The sequence below is a fragment of the Cygnus atratus genome, chromosome 9 (assembly GCF_013377495.2).
Source record: "Cygnus atratus isolate AKBS03 ecotype Queensland, Australia chromosome 9, CAtr_DNAZoo_HiC_assembly, whole genome shotgun sequence".
NCBI classification, from domain to species: Eukaryota; Metazoa; Chordata; class Aves; order Anseriformes; family Anatidae; genus Cygnus; species Cygnus atratus.
In genome coordinates, this window is record NC_066370.1 from 21,867,142 (window position 1) to 21,887,481 (window position 20,340).

The 20,340-nt window shown below is 43.1% G+C and overlaps 2 protein-coding genes across 2 annotated transcripts; one reads left to right on the forward strand and one right to left on the reverse strand.

Moving 5' to 3' along the window:
• The first annotated feature begins 345 nt into the window (after positions 1-345).
• Positions 346-19,833, forward strand: LRRC34 (leucine rich repeat containing 34). The gene is made up of 11 exons (XM_035557190.2): positions 346-380; positions 10,160-10,282; positions 11,170-11,294; positions 11,496-11,560; positions 12,317-12,400; positions 13,922-14,050; positions 15,704-15,799; positions 17,423-17,577; positions 17,673-17,828; positions 19,235-19,361; positions 19,630-19,833. Exons 1-11 carry the CDS (start codon positions 346-348, stop codon positions 19,831-19,833), a joined length of 1,299 nt encoding a protein of 432 aa, XP_035413083.2.
• LRRIQ4 (leucine rich repeats and IQ motif containing 4) lies at positions 4,051-8,104 on the reverse strand. The gene is made up of 5 exons (XM_050712476.1): positions 6,983-8,104; positions 5,965-6,138; positions 5,495-5,633; positions 4,613-4,809; positions 4,051-4,110 (listed from the first exon to the last, which is right to left on the reverse strand). The coding sequence occupies exons 1-5, from the start codon at positions 8,102-8,104 to the stop codon at positions 4,051-4,053; spliced, it is 1,692 nt and encodes a 563-aa protein (XP_050568433.1).
• Positions 19,834-20,340: the final 507 nt, after the last annotated feature.

The window sequence follows — 20,340 nt, forward strand, 5'->3', positions numbered from 1 at the left end:
GATGGCAAAAGAGCAATGACGATTTCAGATAGACACACTGCAGGCTTGCCAGTGGAAGGAAGTGGCTGGGGTATGCACTGATGCAGACGGATGGGCAGTGTGATTATGGCCTCATGCCGATAAGGAAAATGCCTCTAATGTAAAGATACTTGAAACCTCTATGTTTTAAAATTTGGTTTCTTCTTCCCCAAAACTTCTGCCCCTTTATGATAGCTTTAAAGCTACATACTTGCGAGATTTGGAAAGCACCCCAACAACCCAGGATTATATATCAGTCCATGAAGAAGAATACAGAACGAGCTGTTCTGCCTCTGCTCTGGCCCTCAATACCATCTGATAGTGTAGATGAGTTCTGCATACAAAATCAGCATGAAATCAAGGTAAGAAACGGTTGATTGGTGTCTTTGCAAGCCTTGGGCAAAGAAAATGCTGCAGAAGGTTAGATCAGATATGTTCTGCTACTTTTGTAAGGATTTGGAATACAGAGTAATTCATAAGCATTCTGGGTTAGGCTATGAAAAAATTTCAGGATACTTCAGACGCTCCTTCACATCCTGAGGTGTTCCGTCTTTAACTGGGTTGAGCTCCCTGCACTGAACCTTTTATGAAATGCAACACAAAATCAGACCTCGAGATTGAGGATTCTGATCCCACATTTATCAAAGCCAGTAGGAGTTCTTGGAGTGCCTTCATGCTCTCTGCATTCAGGATTAATCCATTAGCCTTTAAAACACATTGTGACATAAAACGTGTTCTTTCTCGTACCCTAAACATGGAGGAAACCAAGCCAGGGAAGCAAAGGCTATTATTAAAAGCCCAGGGCAGCTTCTAGCTAGGAGCAGAGCATCCTCCTTTACACCCAAACCTGCTAGAAAAATCACCAGCTTGGATCCATACAACTTGCTCCTCTTTTTACGTTTGATAATTTCTTATTTGGTGTTTATTGGATTTGCTTACACAGAACCAAATTCTGGCATACTGACTTGTGTCATGGAGCCTGTTAACTCACACATGAGCTCAAAGTCTGCAGTGGGATTATTCATTGGTAAGGTATTTTAGGAAGTAAAGATATTGGATCTGCCCACTGAGTGAGGAGTCTTAGAGAAATCCTGAGGCAGCCTGAGGGATAAAGTACTGCTCAATTAGCCCTGAGTATGTCTACATGCTGCAGCAGCCTCCTGGAGGAGAGGCACAACAGGACCGTTCACTGGCACTTTCCTAACTTGCAAGGACCCCTCAGCAATTCCTCTCATGCAGATGCAGGTCAATATTCAGCTTTCAGCCTGGGTGACCCTTCCAACACCAACTTCTGACTGGTCAGGGCTATAAGCAGCAGCTAACCATGTTGTGCTGATACCCCTTCATTGTTTAATCCTTGATTTCACACGAGGGTCTCCCTGGACTTCCTGGTTCCAGTTTCAGTTCCACTGAGAAGAGCACTTGGCTCCCCTAGCTCTGAGGACTGTGAGATGGACTGGAGTGCTGTGGTCAGAGGTAGTAGAGAATTGCTGCAAAGTAGGATCAGCTGCAGATATGTTCAACCTCACAATGAAGCAAAGAGCCCCTATTTCATACAGGGCTAATGAGGGAGTCTTTCAGTCACTCAAGCCAGGAGAATTATTTTCATGTGGAAATACTATCACCTCTGTTTAACACCAGCATACCCAAACTCTTAATCACTTGTCTTCCTGTGACTTTCCCTCTCAAATCTGCCTTTGGTCCAACTGGGAAAATGATCCTCTGTCTGTTCTTTGGGAATCTCTGTGAATCACTCCTCTCTCACTTGAACCTCTCCATCTAATTCCGACTGAGGTGGGCCTCACTGTTGGGCTTGCTTGCTGTGTTATACTTGGGTTCCTCATTCTCAGCTCCAGGGCACAGTACAGACTCACTGTTAGTAACCTCTCCACTTGCTTTTTTGGATCCCCTTCTCAGTCCTTCACTCTTTCATGATTCTGTCATGCCTATTCTACCACAAAAAAGCTTTTATTAAATCACTTCTATTACCCTGTCTATCTGCCAGTCTTCCTGGAAATCTCTCTTCCAGTGTTTTCCTCCTCAGCAGTCTCTGAATCACGCTTTTCTCTGTGCCTCTTCACCTTCACTTAAGGTGAAAAAATTTCATAAGACACCTCCAGACAGTCAAAACAGTATCGGTTACCTAGTAAGATGGAAAACCAAAACTGAGCAATCCCACTTTTCTGCACTTAAAATCCCCAGTTCTCTCCTGCCAGCAAGCATATTACTGAGATTTCAGTATCAACAGGTTCAAGAGCCAAACGGCAGTGAGATCCACGCCCTGGATGCAGATGTAGCCACGGCACTCAGAAGAGCGTGACCTGGAGCAGAGCTCTAGGAAGAGCTGAGTCTCAGTGACCCTGCCTTCACTACCTCCTTCGGGGTGCCACCAACTTCTCTTTCTCTGAGGCAACGCAGGCACAGGGAGGGAGAGCAGGACTAAAGTTCTGACCTGCCAATGAAACTAAGTAGGGGTTCTGCTCCCACCCGCTCCTGCAGTTTGGATCCGCACCGTGGCTGGTCCTAGCTCAGCTCTGCGCTGAATGGGTGTTGCAGATGGAACTCTGTAGGGGTGTGAAGAGTGACTGAGCAAAGAATAAAAACTAGACAAGAACAGTGGATGTCTAACAGGTCACTGGTAGTCCTAGGAAGTGCTATGGAGAGGTATGTTTGCATATAAATTCGGCATGCTAGAATCATTGCAGAATACTGCATTCTGCAAGCTCACTGTTTTCACATAAACCCGTTGTACACAGGCATTTTGCAAACTGTCACCAAGCTATCTCAGAGATGAGCTATAAAGCTAAGGATTTGACAGCTTGCAGTCATTCAAGGTACTATAACTACAGACTGTCAAAACGTTAGGGAACATTATTGCAAAAGCGTAGAAATGCTTTTAAAACAGCTCTTTATCCTCTTGCAAGGTAGAATGGTACTGCAGACTGTGGTGGAAGTGTGTATGTTCTGGCTGCCTGGAATCCTGCTCCATATTTCCAACCAAGGTTTTGATAACTTTGCAAAAGTCATTAAATAGCTGCTAGTATGCAGGGCTACAAGTATTGTTTCATTGTAGGTATGGATGTATCTCACTGACTGGAAAACAGATTTCTCAGTATTGGATGTAAAATCCTTTGGAATTCAGAACGAACACTTCATTGCACCAAATTCCTGCAGATTAGATTAATTTCCAGTTAATCATCTGCCCCTATGCTTTGAGATAATGTATTCAGAATGAGAAATCTCAGAATATTTCAGCAGATTTGATATCTCCAGATTCAGCTGGAGCAAATGATGACAAAAGAACTAAAACAAGCCTCAAAAAAAAAAAGTTTTCATTGTAACACTCACTGATTGAAATGCTTTAATACTACTGCTTGTCTCCTACTCACTTATCTCTGCTCACGTTTGCTCTTCTTGTAAATGAGAAGAGTTCTGTTCCAGTTACTGCACAAAGGTCATTTTTTGGTGTTTGCTTTTTTTCCAGGTTTCTCTTTTCCCTTTTCTTTTCCTTTCTTTTCCCTTTTTTTGTTTGCTAGACTCTTCAATGTCAACAGAGGTCCAATCCCCTTCTTGGTCATCAACCCACGCCACAGATTCTGGATCTAAAAAAGAGAGAACAGTCTGGTTACATTGCGGAAAAGGGTAAAAGCAAACCATTGTGTGGAGCAGTATTACTGGTGGTTATTCTTGATGCAAAAAGTCAGACATACCGTGGTCTCCAAAGCAACTCTTATTCTGCATTCAACCACATTGTTTGCAGCTTGACTGACAGCCACCTGACTTCTTTTATTGTGTTACTTTTTCAAGAGGAATTCCTTACCAGGGAGGACACTAACACTGCAGTCCTCCAGACCCTCTGAGCAGTAAATGACTATGTCTACACATTTTTAAATGCCATCACTTAGTTCAGAAGAGAAGTTTGGGAGAAACACATTAATTCATGAAGAAATAGCAGACACTACAGAAGGAGAGGAAGAATTTTAGTTTCAGAAGAATCAAAGGCTGAATGTTTGCCCTTCCTTCCTTCTTGCCTCATACTTTTTTCTGAGTTAATTTATTCCATGGCCCATTGGGTGATACAAACTGATCTTCCTTCGGGGGAAAAAACAAACAAATGAACAAACAAAATGGCCCACAAAAAAATGTGTTTTGTTCAATGTGTCTGCACACTGTAACTTCAACTCTCTACAGTCAAAACACAGTCAACAGGAGTGGCAGTTAGATTTGTCTCTAAACAGTGTCTTGACTTAGAGGACCTGACTTGTTTTTAGGGGCAGTTACCATTCCCCTGTCGCTGCCCAAGCTCCATTGCAAGTTGCAAGGGCCGTACTGCTGACTGTGACCTGGCGGGGCAGTGATAACCTTCTGCTACGTTTCTGAAAGCTGCCCAGTGCTCTATTTCCTGGTGGTTCCCTGTGTTTTACCTTAACATGATCAGTTTTAGAAGTATGGCTCCACAGTAACTGATGCAAACGATGTTTTAAGGTGTTTTTGATGTTGTGCAGAGTGCTCTGTAGGTTGTTCTACAAAGTATCTGATTACTAAAACCACTGCTGTGTGTGTACATTTGCGGTTGCTTTCTTAACACAGGTACCTTCACGACCATGACTTTTTTACGCTTTTGTTCCCGTAAGTACTCCAAGATAGCAGATGTCCCCTGACAGCACACTTCGATCGGAGGGTCTGTCATAGGGTTCCCATCCACAAGGACCACCTCCAGCTTCTGCAGGCTGGCCAAATCCTCGGGCAGCTGGGACAGCTGATTGTTCTGAAGGAGCAGTTTCTGCAAACCTGAATACACAAAAGCAGAGAGCTGCAACACAAAGAACAGGAATGATGTGGAATGCAGGAATTCCTGCATTCTCCCGGTAAACAGCATATGGATGAGGCTCAAACAATTCAGTCTGTGTATGGTAAGAGTTTGTGTATTGAAAATTCAAAGTGCCTCACCAAGAGTGGAAGGATGGGATTGGGGCTCTCCTAGCAATGCACTAACTTGGCTAGGTGAAGACTTTCGCCTGGCAGGCTGGTGGCCAAATCCAGCTTTCGGAAGTCCTGCTAAGTGGTGCACTGGCAGCACTAGTGAACTCAGCCACACATGGAGATGCACTGGGGAACTGGGGAAGATGGGAAGACTGGGGAGCAACCCCAGAAAGCAGGTTCCTCACCACTGCCCTGGGGTCACTGGTGCTGACCCATCAGGTCTTCTCCCATCAGGGGTCTGCTTGGAGCTTGGAGACACCCCATCCCTGGGCTCCTGGGGTTGGGGTGGGTCACTAGGAAGGACCTCCTGCCCACTTGGCTTGGGCACAGCACTTCCCTCACCCTCCCACCTCTTAGCCTCTGTCCGGTTTGGCCCTTACAATTACTGGATGAGCTCTGCGCAATGCACTGCATTCCTTCTCTCCTTCCTAACCCCAGAATGCTTACTGGTATTTGTGTCCTTAGGGCCACAAACACAAAGATTATTTTTCACCTTGTATCTGGCATACAGACTCTGGGAGCTCCTTAAGGAGATTGTTGTGACAGTCAAGTATTTTCAAGTGGGTCAATGAGCCGACCTCTGGGGGCAGGTATTCCAGACAGTTATTCTCCATATACAGTTCTTTCAGGTTCTGGAAAATATGTGCATATAACCTTTCAGAACTGAAGGATTTTTCCTTAGCTTGCTTTATAATTAATATGCAGAAAATATCAATAAGTGCAGAAGTGAGGTTTAAAAGCTGAGACACCGTTGGGATAAGTACCAGATAGAGAGAGAGAGTGCGCATGAGTTTTAAACACTGAGTATTGATATTCTTCCTATTTTAACAGCCCTGGCCTGATGCTGTACCATGTACATAAAGAGATTAGGAGAACCTTCAGTCCTGCATTTGGGAGCAGCTGAAGTCCACAAAAGTGCCAGGCCACAGCAGCAAAAGATCTTCCCCCTTCTGTTGCTCCTACCTGCAATTTGATGATGTCTCTTGGCAGACTTGTGAATTTAATTCCTTTATTTTGTCCCAGGTATAACCTCTCTAATGATTCCAGGAGAAAGATTTCCATTGGAAAGATACTGAACTGGTTTTCAGACAGGCCAAGGCATTTTAAATTCGTCAGTTGTTGCATTTCCACTGGAATCTAGACAGTTGTCAAAAAAAAGATACAGTATGTCATTTAAGCCGTAATCTTAGGGATTTTATTCTTAGGGGAAAATCTCTAGGAAAAAGCTGCAGGGCTGCACTACTGTTGATCGTTTCCTCTGCTGTAGAGATTTCTTATGGGGGTGATTTTCTTCTTAGCAGAAACATTTGTCTGCTTCTTCACTTCCTTTGTATGCTCAGTGCAGGGGAGAGTCATTTAAATGGATCAACTCTCACAAAAGTGATTCTTTTGCATGAATTACTACCTCTGTAAATGTAACCCTTAAGAAAAAAATTGCACTGATAGAAATCTCCTTGGAAAAAAAGGAGTTGCATTTACTTTAAAAAGGGAGGTGTATTCTCAGACCTAAAACTGAGTATGTCATGCTTATAACAGCACAACTTAGAGTGCGTATCTGTTCATTATCAAACGAACAGCAAATGTTAACGATGTTAAAGGCATTAACAATATCACATCCATCTTAAAGTTGCTCTCTGCTCTGGTTCAGTTTGTGATGCTTTGGTTCTACACAAGTGCATCTCTTCATTTTCCCATATACATGGAAAAAAGATGCAAAAAACCTGAAGCAGTCCCTTCCCTCCAGTCACTATTTCATCTTTACTATTCCACACAAAGGTCAGTGCTTCTACATTCTTTCTTCTCTTTCCCTGTCTGAATACCCAGATGTTAGTAATAACGAGTTACCTATGCTCAGGTGTGCGCCAGGTGGAACACATCTCACTTTAGTAGAGAAAGGTGGGACTCAGCTGAAACGAAGAACTTAGACTTTGCAAAATGGGGGGTCTCAATAAAATAAAAACAGAAACAAAGAAACAAATACCTCCTGTATTTGATTGTCATCCAGAGCCAATACTTCCAGGCTTTTCATAGTGCATATTCCTTTAGGAATTTCCTCAAAGCAATTTTCACTCAGATCTAGTACCCTGACACTGGTTAATCTGGTGAAGGAGATGGGTACTGCATGCAGTCCAGTGTTCCTCAGATAAACACAGGAAAGTGATGTCCAGCAGCGCATCTGGTATGGGAACTTCTCTAGGCTGTTACCAGACAATTTGAGATCTATCATTTCTGTAAGGTTCTTCAAACCTGGGGGAAGCTTGCGCAGGAGATTGTAAGACAGATCCAGCACAGCCAGCTTCTGGCAGTATTGCAGTGTAGGAGGAATGGAGGATAACTTATTAAAAGCTAAAAATAGCTTAACTAAGTTTGTCAACAAACCTACCTCTTGTGGGATGAGACTGATTAGATTTTCTTCCAGATCTATTATTTCTAAATTAGCAATTTGACAAACCTCAATGGGGAAAATTTCAAATCTATTTTTTTTGAGGTAAATTTCCTTGAGTTTTGTCAGGTTCGCTATTTCTTTAGGCAGACACTGTAGATTGTTATCAGAAAGGCCAAGCAGTTCAACATGATGGAGGTACTTGCAGATCTGCACTGGGATTTCCTGCAAGTTTGTTTTGTAGAGCCTGAGCTGACGAAGGGACTGCAAGTTGCTGATAACCAGCAGTGAACTGTAAGACAGGGGATTGTTACTTAAATCTAAGCTCAGAAGATGTTTCAGCTCCCCCAGTTCTTCACATATGTCCTGTATGTGATTCTGATCCAAGTAGAGAACCTTCATGTTCCTCAGGCGATTTATGGCTCTTGGGATGCTCACAATTAGGTTCTTTTCTATGTGCAGCTCCTCCAGACACTCTAGACTGAAGACCTCTGGTGAAATGGTTTGCAGTTGCTTATTGGCCAAATCAATAAAAAATATCCTGTCTGTGATGTACGTGGGAAAAAGAGTTTCATTCTCCAGAGCTTCATTCTCTGGAGATTCATTCTCTGTTATTTCTTGTGCAGTCTGAACAAGGTCATCCTCAGAGCAGACAGGTTCATCTTTAGGGTAATGAATGTCCCTTGTGCTGGCGTCCACGCTCTCCTGAGACTCAACCATCTGTGCTCCTTATTTTTAATTTCAGAAGAGAAAAAAAAATAAAAATCAACAGTACTCAAACACCTTCTTGCACTAAATAAAGACTGGAAGAATTTAGCATTTAGGGACAGGTTCTAATCATGGCTGTACCACTCCAAAACAATCTGCTTACATTCCTTGACATCAAGGGGATGTGTGTACAGCAGGACTGTGACTTGGAACCCCGCATCCCGACGTGCCCCAACAGAGGGATCAGAGGGTGACCTTTGTGAAGTCAGTGGGGCTGGAGGAAGCGTCTTCCTTGGTTCTTAATTTAAAAGTGCTGAGTTCTGTCTTCAGCTATGCTGACTGTAAAGCTGACAAGAGCCTTCCTATAAAAAGGTGCTACCTTCTTTTATAACACTCGTTTGTTTCTGAGCTGGAGAGACACCAGTAAGCCTGATATCTGATAACCTTTAAATTGCAGTATTTGGACTGTGAAAGAGTAAGAGGTGGAAAGGAGCGACCACCTGGCTGACTGTGTCTACAGGAGTGGGTGGAGGGCACCTTTTGGCTGACATTTAAGATAAACTGAGGGAGGAAGGAGAGGCTGAAATCAGGAGGCAACCATCAGTCACCTCCTACCTGAGGCCCTTCACATTCCCCAGGTGCTTTCCCCAGGTCACCAGAACAAGGAGGAAGAAATGAAACAACGAGGTGGGAGAGACCAATGCTAAGCTCTGCAGTCTCATTCAAGCACTATATAAGGGCATTTTCTTTTTTATTAGTGCTGAATTCAGCGTTCTGGAGTGGGTCCTGCATCTTGTGGGGTGAGGAGAAAGCGTGATCCCAGCTCAGCCCTGGGTTTTACTGGGGTCAGTGGAAGGATCTTCTCAGTGGAAAGGACAGGCTAGGGCACCTCCCAAGTAACTGCTAATCCCCATAGCTACGCTAACTTGTGCCAGGGCTCCTTGGAGGACACAGGCATGCCACTGACTAACACATTCTGGGGCTAAGCAAGCCCGGTGTGATGGGCAGTGTGTGATGGTGGCGCTGCCCCTGCCTGGCCTTCAGGCCTCTCCCCGCCGGGGTGGGACTGCTGCCAGAGCCCTGAGGGGACACCGGTGGCTGCGGCCTCCTCCTGCGCCTCTCACCCACGGGCAGGCTGAGGCTGCTCCCCGAAAAGCGGGCCAGGACGCTCCCTTGGATATCGGCTCTGTGGTAACGGGCCCAGCTCATGGCGCGGGTGTGCACGGGGAGGGTGCTGAGGAGCCGGGAGCAATGGCGGGGCCAGGCAGGGCAGGGCAGGCTGCCAGGGGAGCAGCAGCCGTGGGGATGTGCTTGCTGGGTGTCACCAGCTGTCTGGCAGCCTCACACCCTCTTACGGGCTTTAGGGGGACTTGTAATGGCCATAGATGCTTGTATTGTACTATCACCAGTGATTCAGGGGCTTGTATCTTTTTGTGTGGATGCTGGAACCTAGCATTTGTGAAGAGCAGGGTGCTGTGGTGCTCGGTGTGAGCCTGCTGTTCAGGCGGGACACCTGAGTCAAAAGGTGCCTCCTGTAGCTGCCACGTGCACCCCAGGCCCCTTTCAAAGCTGCTGCTTTTGTATCCAGATCCCAAGACACTGGGGGCAGGAGGGCAGTTTGCTGCGGGCCTTGCAGCTTTGCTGCTCTCAGTGAGGCTGAGACTCCTCCCAAAGCTTCCCACCTTCATTCCTTGTTTGGGCTGATTTTCTCAAGTAACTGTGCCACACGCTGGATTAGATTTCATCACAGACTGCAGAAAACAGTCCTTTTTACAAGGACGAGGGGTCTATCTATATGAATATTACCTTTAAAGGCTCAGATCCTCTGTGGTGGCAGATCAGGAATATATACACAAGCCCACATTTTTTTCCTTTCTTTTTTTTTTCTTTTTTCTTTTTTTCCCTCCCTCTGTATGTTATTCTTGTGTTACATTTGAATAATTGTAACCCTTTTCAGCCCAAGCCCATTTTTATTGTTTTATATCTCCCAGCACAACAGAACTTGCGTCCATGGAGATGTTGCTAGGCTGCTGTAACGATGCAATAACAGTTTGTTTTATTTTCAAGCACTGTCATGTCAGTTCTTCCAGACCTTCACCAGCATTATTTGCAGGCTTGTCAAAACCTGAGCCAACCTGAAAACCCTTTCATTGCTCACGTGCTTCGAGAAGCTGATAAAAGTGATAACATGTAAGGAAATAACAAACAGCATTTTTCAGATTCTTCTGAACTCCTTAAACAAGAAGCGGGACAAGGAATTGAACAGTGAGAAAGTGTATGCAGTTTCAGGCTTAAACACAGATCACACTTAACATTTACTGTAGAAGTTTTGGTTTGACTCATCTTGAAATCATATTTCAGAAGTTTGTAGCTGTATATCCCTTCTGGACAGCTTTACAACAGTTAAATCAAAAGTGAAAAAGTACAGAATAGTGACTTTACATCCCTTAGAGAAGCCAAACCCAGTGCCTATAGTTATTCTAACTCCCTTCCTTTTGTCTTGCTCCTGTTTAAAAAGCCTCAGCTGCATCCAGTTAGCTTCCAGCTGGTAATGCTTTCCTGAAGTGTCTCTGAGCCCTGACAAGGTATAAACCACCCAAACTGTCTCTCTTTATGTGGCAAGATAGAGCTTCTTCTTATGGATGCTCTTGGGAGCAGGATTAATTATCATTTAGAGAGAGAGAACCCAAGAGAAGACAGTGTAAGGTAGTGATTTGTGTTAGCTTTTTATTTTGGGGGTGGATAGGGTAGATAAGAGAAAGGTAGCAAGGAGATGATAAGGTAACCACCAGGACAGTTTCTCTATTTTCATCTGTCCTTCCCTCATCTTGCTGTTTCGTGCTCTCTGTGTATGTGTGGTCTTGCAGCTATGTAGTGTCTTGAGAGTATCAAAATGGATAGAGCTTAGGTACAGGGTGAATCATATTGTCTGTTATGGCATTACCACAGCTACAGCAGCTAACTGCATGCAAGAGCACTAGTGAGGTCGCACATAGATACACTTCTTATCTGGAGAGAGAATTCATTTTTCTATATCCTTTTCCCTCTCCTGATGTGCTTATATTTTTGTGTTACAGGAAATGGACAAAAGAGATCACATTAAAAATAGCTGGAAATAATCATTTAGTGCCTGTGCAGAGAGTTACAGATGAAGATCTTCAAGTTCTTGCCTTTGTCTTACGCAGTTCTGTATTTGTCACAGGTGAGTTTTTTTTTTTTTTCTTTCTGTGTTTGGTGTGCTAATATTGTGGTGGTTCAACATCAATAGGCAGCTAAACATCATATAAAAAAATAAACATAAAACAAGCAGTCTTGCCTTCAGCCTTAGTTCATCTTTGTTTCTTTTTGTTCATAGATCAATTAATTGTAGGTATACATTTGTCTCATTCTTTATCTTTTTCAGGTTTGGATCTTAGGTATAATGTATTGACTGATGTTGGAGCAAAGCACATGGCAACATTCCTTCAGGTGCCAAAATGATGTTTATGTTTCAGCAATATGATTTATTTGGCTATGTTAATATTTCTGTGGTGTATTTGAGACAAGAATGTGTTTGTTTGGCAGAATTCCACTAATTTTGACTTTCGTATCCAAATCCATCCCACTAGAATCTCAGATTGCATTCTCTGGGGGAGATTTTTAATTTCTGAGGGCAAAAGAGTTTGATATTTATCTACGGTGTCATGAAGAAGGAATGGTGGAATAAACCAGAGGGCTTTTAGGCTTACATTCAGTTAAACTAAGGATGTAATGGTAGTGCCAGGTGTCTTTGTTTCAGATACTTTATCCTTTCTATTAGCCTTTCTGTGGTTCTAAACATAGGAACCTTTAATGTTTCCTTTCTGTCATTGTTAGCACTTGAAATACAGACTGGAAGTGGTGAGTTTGCACTCTGTGCCTGTATTTCTAGAGCTCGGGGAGTGCCTCCAAGTTCACAAAGTATCTGGAGGTCTACATCTGAGCTTAGCCACCTGCCTTGTTGGGTCATATGGGTTCCTAGGTGGCTATTGTAAGCCCCATGAGGATTTACACGCTGCATGTTTTTCTGTCTCTCTCTCATCTGATGTACTTTGGCATTCTCAAACCACTTCTCCAGATCAGGTTCTGTCTGTAAAGCAGTGCAGGATGGAGGTTGTAGGTACGTGTATGACACATCTCTTTTGAAAAGTTCAGGCATGCTCTAGAAAAGAAGTCTCATTGCTTTCTGCTGTATTTGCTCCTAAGGAAAACTCGACTCTGCGGTACCTTAACCTGATGTTTAATGATATTGGCACAAGCGGAGCAGAGCTGATAGCAAAAGCCCTCCATGTGAGTATTAGTCTGGGAGATTTAGATGTTGGCATCCAGTTTGATATTTTTTTGCTTTTGATGAACCGTACTAGTTGTCCTGCCAACATCAAAGTTGGCTGAAAGGGCCCTCTGTCTTCAGCCCATTCAGCGTTTTGCTGTAACACAGGGATTGCTTGTTTTCCCAAGGCAGCCTTCTGAAATCAGATTTCACGCAAGAGAAAGTCGCGCTGTGCTGCCATTAATACTTAATTATCACAACTATTGCTCTGGATTTTTCTGTGTGAAAAATGCTATGCTATGCTGTAAGTTGTATAATGCCATCAATATTTTCCTTTGAGTTGTTTTTTTTTTTAATTTTGTATTAAATTTGCCTGTACCTTGATGTCAATGCTAGTCTCAAGTCAAGATGTCTGAGACATATTTTCAAAGCTTTGCCTCAAAGCAACAGCACAAAAACATGTTAGTTGTTTTTAACGTGGTTTCCTAAGGAAATGAGGCTCACATGTAATACTTGTTGTGTTTATGAAACAAGGCTCTCGTGGGCTCTTTCTTCCTCCTTCATAGTCTTTGAACTAATTTCAACTAAATCTCGGAGGCCTCCAAAACACTAAGGTTGCACGGTAGAGCTGTAAAACATCGGGCTTGCCAGCATTCCCCAAGGCTATTTGTGCAGCCCCGCAGCAGCATTTGCTGAGCTCATCCTGCAGGCAGGTGGCAGGACCTGACCTGGGCTCCCTGTGGGTGAGGGGGGAGGAAAAGGGAAGGAGATGCTGTAGGGAGGCACTGCACTGGGGGAAAGGGGACCAGGGACATGTGGAAGACATAAAAGCCATACGAAACCAGGCTTCGTTATATCTTCTGCTCACAGAACTACTTGTTTTGTAATCTCTTACCTAATCAATTATAATCTGTGGTAAAGAGTATGGTGGTACTGAGAAATTAAAAATAGAAAGCTGCTCTGCATTGCACTTAGGACTTCATCCGTTTAAAAGGTATTTTGTATCCATTGACATTCTACAGAGAGTGGGGGAGAGCCGCTGACTTCTCTCAACCTCTGATCAGAACTTTCTACCGGCAGTCCTGCAAAGACTGATGCATTGATTTGACTGTGTAAAAAAAGTCTTACTGAAATTGATTGTCTTTGCTGGGCTTTGATTTCAAAGCCTCTGAGAAATACAAGCAAACTTCTGCTTTCGTAAAGGCACTTTATATTCTTGTTTAAGTGAGTTTTGGTATAGCTTGCATTTCAGTTGCCAATGTATGCAGAAATATCTGCCTGGATTATTTCCATGAGCGTGCAACTTGAGAACTTACTTGGGAGAAACAAGTTTTCAAATAACTAAGTTTTGCTTCCAGACTCTTTATGTGCTTCCACTGTGGGGAGCTTGCACCAGCTGCTTAGTCAGTGTTATCACTTGGGTGCAATTCTAGAGGGATGTTTGGTCTGTGTGGCAACTAGCAGGATTCACAGGAAAAAGGACAGTTGTTTAGTCGTTCTTGTCGTTTGAAAAGGATTTTATTTTATTTTTTTTTGTCTAGAGGAATGAAACCCTTGTGTATTTGAGAATGACTGGAAACAAAATAGGAAACCAAGGTGGAATGTACTTTGCTTCGATGCTACAAATTAATTCCACCTTAGAGAAGTTAGATCTTGGAGACTGTGATCTGGTAAGTAAACCAGTAAAATTATCAGCAGTTACATAAGTCACTGTACGTGTCAGTGTTACAAAGATCCTGTGGTGCTTGCTTAGAGGAAGTGCCCTCTGTTGCCATTGAGTCTGCATTTTGTGATGGCTGGAGGTAACGCAATGTATAATAACGCAATGCGCGCTTGGAAAGGTGTGTTGCATAAAACTCTGAAGTCATAACCAATGATATATTCGAGTCGCTGTCCCTGGGAATTCAGGTGCTTGGCTTTCACATATTCGAGCATTGTTTCTGTTGTTCATTTTTGTTATGCTAAACCCTGTGTGATCCACACTGAAGAAGGGGGTTCTTCTAAAGTGTGCAGTGCTATAAAGCCTGAGATTCACTCTCCCCATAGCTCTGTTGCTCCTGTCAGAGCTCGACTAGTAAAGGACTTAGGTGTGGCAGTGCTGAATTGAGTAGGAAGGCCCCTAATTTGATCTCAGATAACTTGCTGCCTCCGAGGTAGGTGTTGAGACTCCCCTGAACTGCACTGGGCAAGTCAGGAAGGTAGGAATGGGTCAAGGCACTAAACAGAGCGTTTCCCACTCCAGCCAGTAAAAACGATGGATGGCTTAAACACCTTCGGGGTTACGGCAGACGGTAACAACTGGAGCTGTGAACCTCCTCCAGGTGATGTGTCCTTGTGAGGCAGCCTCAGCGGGGTTGCAAGGTGGCCGTGGTTCTTCTCCCTGCCTAGGAGAACTTGGTCCTGTGTCTCACCTGGCAGGAGAATGCTCTGACCAAGCCAGAAGTGAAATTGAGGTGGGCTGCTCTCAGCCTTCTGTTAAAGCTGCTTGTTTCCCAGGAGAAGTGTATGTTGGGCATACAGAGTAAGCTGCACTGGAACATAACAGTTGTGGCTGTCACCTGGAGGTCAGATGCAAAACTTTATTATATTTGTTCACTGGAATTGCAGAATTTGCTCCCACACTAGAAGGGGGAATACCTTCCAGAAACTGTGGAGGTTATGGATACATAAACATGGAAAGTGTTGCTGGAGTAAGATTTATTTGAACACTTAATATGTTTATGCTTGGTAGGAAGCTGACAGAGTTGTTTTAAAATGAAATAGCCTCAGGTGTAGACCAGCCTAATTGGAAAGGAACATAGATGCAAGGTAGTGACCAAACCAAGGAAATACAGAAATCCACATTGGTCTGTATTCTAGACTCTGACTGCTCTGTACCACGTTAATTCACTTTTAGTACGCATTTATCTAGTGGATAAATGTTAGCTAAGACTTTTACTGAAGACCTTGGGGAACACACACAAGCTATATTTTGCTTCATAAATTGGGAAGAATGAAGTACGGGATTAATTAAATAGACAAAGATCTGTCTGAGATGCATTATTCTTGCTTTTATTTTCTGACTTGCCAAATTTCCTGGTCATTTGTAGTTCTTAGTCTAATTCCATTCTGTTATTCCGCAGGGAGCTGGCCTGTAAGCACTTGCCTACAGCACTTAAATTTCTCCAAGGTACAGGGAGGCAGAAATTATAGCATTTCCAAGCAGAGCCCATTCAGTGTTTTTGATCTTCTGACAATCAATTCTAAGAAGTCATGGTAATGTAGTAGCTTGATCTATACATGGGACAGGTTTATCTAAATGGTTTGTTTGTTTCCATTTGCAGGGCACGCAGTGTCTGATAGCAATAGCAACAGCCCTGACTCAGAACAAATCAGTCAAAGCAATAAACCTAAATCGTCCTTTACTATACAGCCAAGAGGTACGTTGGTAGACTGCAGTGCCAGCTCAGTCAGAGAGAAGCATAAGTAAAGTCCACGCTGATATATTTATGGAACTAGACTACAGGACTCTGGGTTTTCTTACAAAGTGACCTAATAAGTTTTTTTTTAAAAAAAGCATGTAGATTTTTATTATTATTATTATTCTTTCTGCCACAAGTTTTGTGCCTTCACAAGCTGCCCTGGTTTAACTAGGAAGCTAATTTTTTTTCATCTTAAATGTCTTTCTTGGTACGTCCGCGTATGTTAAACAACGGGCTAATGGAGATGACTCGGTATTACTGAACCCAGTATTCCTTCCGCTGCCAGAGCATGGAGAATTTTATGCATCATTCAGCAAACCGAGGGATAAAAGCTGTTTAGCAGAAACCGAGGGGAAGAACAAAAGGCTGCTTTTTATCTGAGCAGTGTGATACATGGGCAATTGCCAGAGGCTGCAGCCTAAGGAAGAAGGGCATACTTTAACAATATGCCACATTCACTGCGCTGTGTGGTTTTGTTGTTTCACTATGTGAACTTGAAGCTTGAATTTAACAAGTGAATGAACCTCAATGTGAAACCTATGCTGCATTTGAGATCCAAAACAAAGACACAGACCTGCCAAAACAATCAGGCGCTGAAAAGAGAATCAGTAAGGCAGTGTTTGCTGGGGGCAGCACCACAGGCCACTGGATGGGTACTTGTGCACAGAGGTGTGGGCTTTCACCTGCAGGCATGCAACTGCTCTGCATCGCTGTAGGCTTTCACCTGCAGGCATGCAACTGCTGTGAATGGCTGCTGGTCCTGCTGAAGTCTTGGCCACAGAGCTGGTTCTGCCAGGCTGGCAGCAGTTTTCAGCTGCCTGTGGTGCATACCCCATTTTCCTGATGGCAAGATAATGTAATTAAACTGTCACGAAAGCCAGATCTTCCCATATCCCAAAAGTAATTTTAAAAGTTTAAACAGATTATAGTTGTTTATTTTCTACAAGACAGGGGTTTGATCTGCCTAAGTATAGTTTTACAAATAAATTTAAACTACTGGTATTGAAAGTAAAGGCCTAGTCTGCATCTATGAGAGAGTTTCTATTTGCCATTGTTCCCACCTTCAACCTGATCATCTTCTGAGGCCTCTGGATTGCTCCCTTATTTTTGACTCAAAGAATTCACTCGGTTGCTTTTGTAACCAAATGTGACAATATCAAAATGAATTTACTGTGCCTTACAGTGACAGGGCATATTTTTCCCCACAGCAATTCTGTCTCTTTTCATGAAATAAGAGTGTCATGACAAAATGTTTTTAATGTTAGTGAGGGCTTACTCAAACATAGTTTAAAGCAATGTCTGGGAGGGAAATTGATTAGATATAATGATTCAAGCACTGATGCTCCTGATATTTGTAGGGATGTATATAGTACTGGAAGTCTGCAAATACTTTTGTTATTTTTCACCTTTTTTGAGTTCTAATAATACATTGTTTCCTTTGCTATTTTTAATATGAAGTTGTAATATACAAAATAGCATGCTACTGATGAAAAAGTTTTGCTGTTGTGCATCTCTTTTACTGAAGCAAGACCATATCTTATTCTAAAATAGAGTTTAATAAAACTTAGCGTATACTTCTAGGAAGAGACCACAGTCCATGTAGCTTCGATGTTGAAAAATAACTCTTCTCTTGTGGAACTACATTTGTGCAAGCACGAAATTAAAAGCTTTGGTGTAGAGCGACTGTGCGAGGCGTTGTATGAAAACTGCAGTCTGAGATACCTTGATCTTAGCTGGTAAGAGTTACTACATGACATAGCCTTGACTAACATTAGACACTCATTTTCTTAGCATTCTTTTAAAATATATATATATGCATAATCTCTTTCAGTAATAGGATAACTCGTGATGATGTGAAATTTTTGGGAGAACTACTAAAACGGAACCAAACCCTGGAAATACTAGATCTTAACTCAAACCGAATAGAAGATGATGGAGCCGTCTACTTGAGTGAAGCTTTGGCTTTGTACAACAGGACTCTTCAGGCGTTAGTATTTACATAACTTCCCCCAGGGGCTGCAGGCATAACCACTCAGGGTAAAAGGAGCCCAGACTTTGCAGTGGCTGAATTGACACGAAAATTATGTATTTTTATGCTACCAATCAAAACAGAAAAGTCAGGAAGTTCCAAAACTTTTGGTCCAGCTGAGAAGGAAAAAAATGTGAGCAACAGATTGCGTGGGGTTCATTTGCCTAAGCATAGGTGTCTCTGCCATTTCAGGTGTCCTGAGGCCTGTGAGAGGTCCGTAGGGTGCTGCAGGGAAGCCACACAAGTTCTTTCGGAGACCTGCAGCTGGAGACTAGGCAGGGCATACTGAAGCGTCTTACATGGCACGAGAGGCTTGTGTTTGGGCAACCAAATGAAGCCGCCTGTAGCTTCACATGAATGATAGGAGTAAAATGCTAGGCCAAGAAATGCCATGCAGGCCAAAGTGCTGGTGCTTCATGTTTGCCTTCCCTGCCTGTACTTGTTTTGTTCGTCTTGGGTCCGTTGCTGCATGTAGCCTGATAGATGCTTGTTCTTCTTCTATCTTTGGTTTTTGGGTTGAAGCTTAGATGGGTTTTGTAGAGGGTCTCGGCATCTTGCATGCGATTCACAGCTTCTAGTCATTCTAAGGGGGATGAGGGAGGCTATGGGATCCGCTTTGTTCTTAAAGCACAGGTCCCTGTGGTGCGCAAGCGTAAACAAAGCAGGATCTGTAGGGCTCCAGAATTTTAAGATAATCAGATTCCATGCAGGGATAAGGCTCTATATTTGTTGATTCTGATCTTCAACAGATAAGAAAATCCTCTGTTGAAGTTAGCTTCCGGGTGAACCCAAAAGGGCTGTAATCTCTCCATCGGGGGTGTATTTTGTAGCCCGCATTAAACCGTGCCGGCAGGATGTAAAAGCTGATCAAAGGTGTTACCTGAAGCCATTAGTTTTAAGTAGCAGACTGAGGAGGTGGTGGCTGCTAGGTGCCTCTGAAAGCCTTCCAGGTTCACTAACATAAAAATAACTGCCAGCCTGCAAAGATCAAAGCTTAGCCTGGCTCCGTGCCAAGGCCTGGGCTTCAAAGCACACTAAAGATGAGATGTGGCCGCCACACAATAAGTCACTGACACTGGAGAACTGAATAGTGAACAACCTGGCTGTGTGAGTCACGGAAGTGCCTTAAGAAATAGCACAATCCATGGCCCAAGCTGCCTCTAGCAGCCTGAAGAAGGTTTTATAATAGGACTGGACTTAATACAAGTATCTCACTGCATTGTTAATAACAAGTATAGAAATTCATTATGCATATAACTATATAAAATCTATAGTAATATAACTTAGTAAAAAAATATTTTAAACTAAGATATGGGAATTGAGTGGTGTGGCACATCTGCATAACTATTTTCTCTGTTTATTAGGTTATCAATAGTAAGCAACAATGTAAGTGGCAAAGGCCTCGTAGCTCTTTCACAAGCAATGAAAGCAAACGTGGAACTTTCCTCTATTTATATCTGGGGGAACAAATTTGATGATGCCACCTGTATGGTAAGTGTTTGCTTCTGAACTCTTCTGAGAGTTTTCTTTTTTTTTTCTTAACTGGTTTTCCCAGTCACTGGGAAGAAGCACTTAGTGAACAAGATATTTGATTTAATTAAAAAAAAAAAAAAACAACGCATTATGGTGCTACTGTAGCAAGTCACCTGATATCAGCATACTGAAATGACCAAGTACTTGACTATTGCGTTATACCTTCTCAATCCTTCCTTTCAAAGTACAATACTATATGTCAGATTTTTGGTTTTATTAATTGCAGGCATTTTCAGAATTAATTCAGACTGGCCGTTTGAAACCTGCTTGCACAGACGTGGAACCGTATGAAGTGGATGGGCGCGTTTACCTTGCAGAGCTCTCCCACGGCCTTAAGAAGCATTACTACTGGACACCCAGTTGTGGGGAGGTAACGAACAAAGCTGCTAACGCCAGCCTGGCAGTTGGAGCTGTTTCAGAATATTTGTAAGGTAGAAGTAGCCTGAAGCCATAAATGCTTGAGGTTTTTCCACCTGGCTTCTAGTGAAATGGATGACATCATACTTACTGCGGGTTGTTTCTTTAGGGTCTCTAGTCTAGAAGGAGTCTGAAAACACTTGGAAATGATATTAGAGATGAGATATTGAACCAGTAGCCATGAAATTTGTTATTAAATAATGCCCGATCTATTAAAAGCCTATTAATATGAAAATGCGTTAATTCTGCTAGTCGTTGCTGTTGCATATGCATCTCCTTTAGGGACATGGCTTCGTGGGTGATATTGGTGGTAGTGGGATGGTTGGAGGTCTTTTCCAACCTTAATGGTTCTGTGATTCCACGATTCCTTTGCCTTATTGTAATTAGATGTAGTTCCATTGCCCTTCCTGGGCTGCAGTTCCTGCAGTCAGGCTTCTCTGTAGCAGGGAGAGCCTGCAGGTAGTGTTGTTTCCTCTCTGCAGGCTGGAGGCCAGCCAGGCAGACTGAACTGATAAAAGCT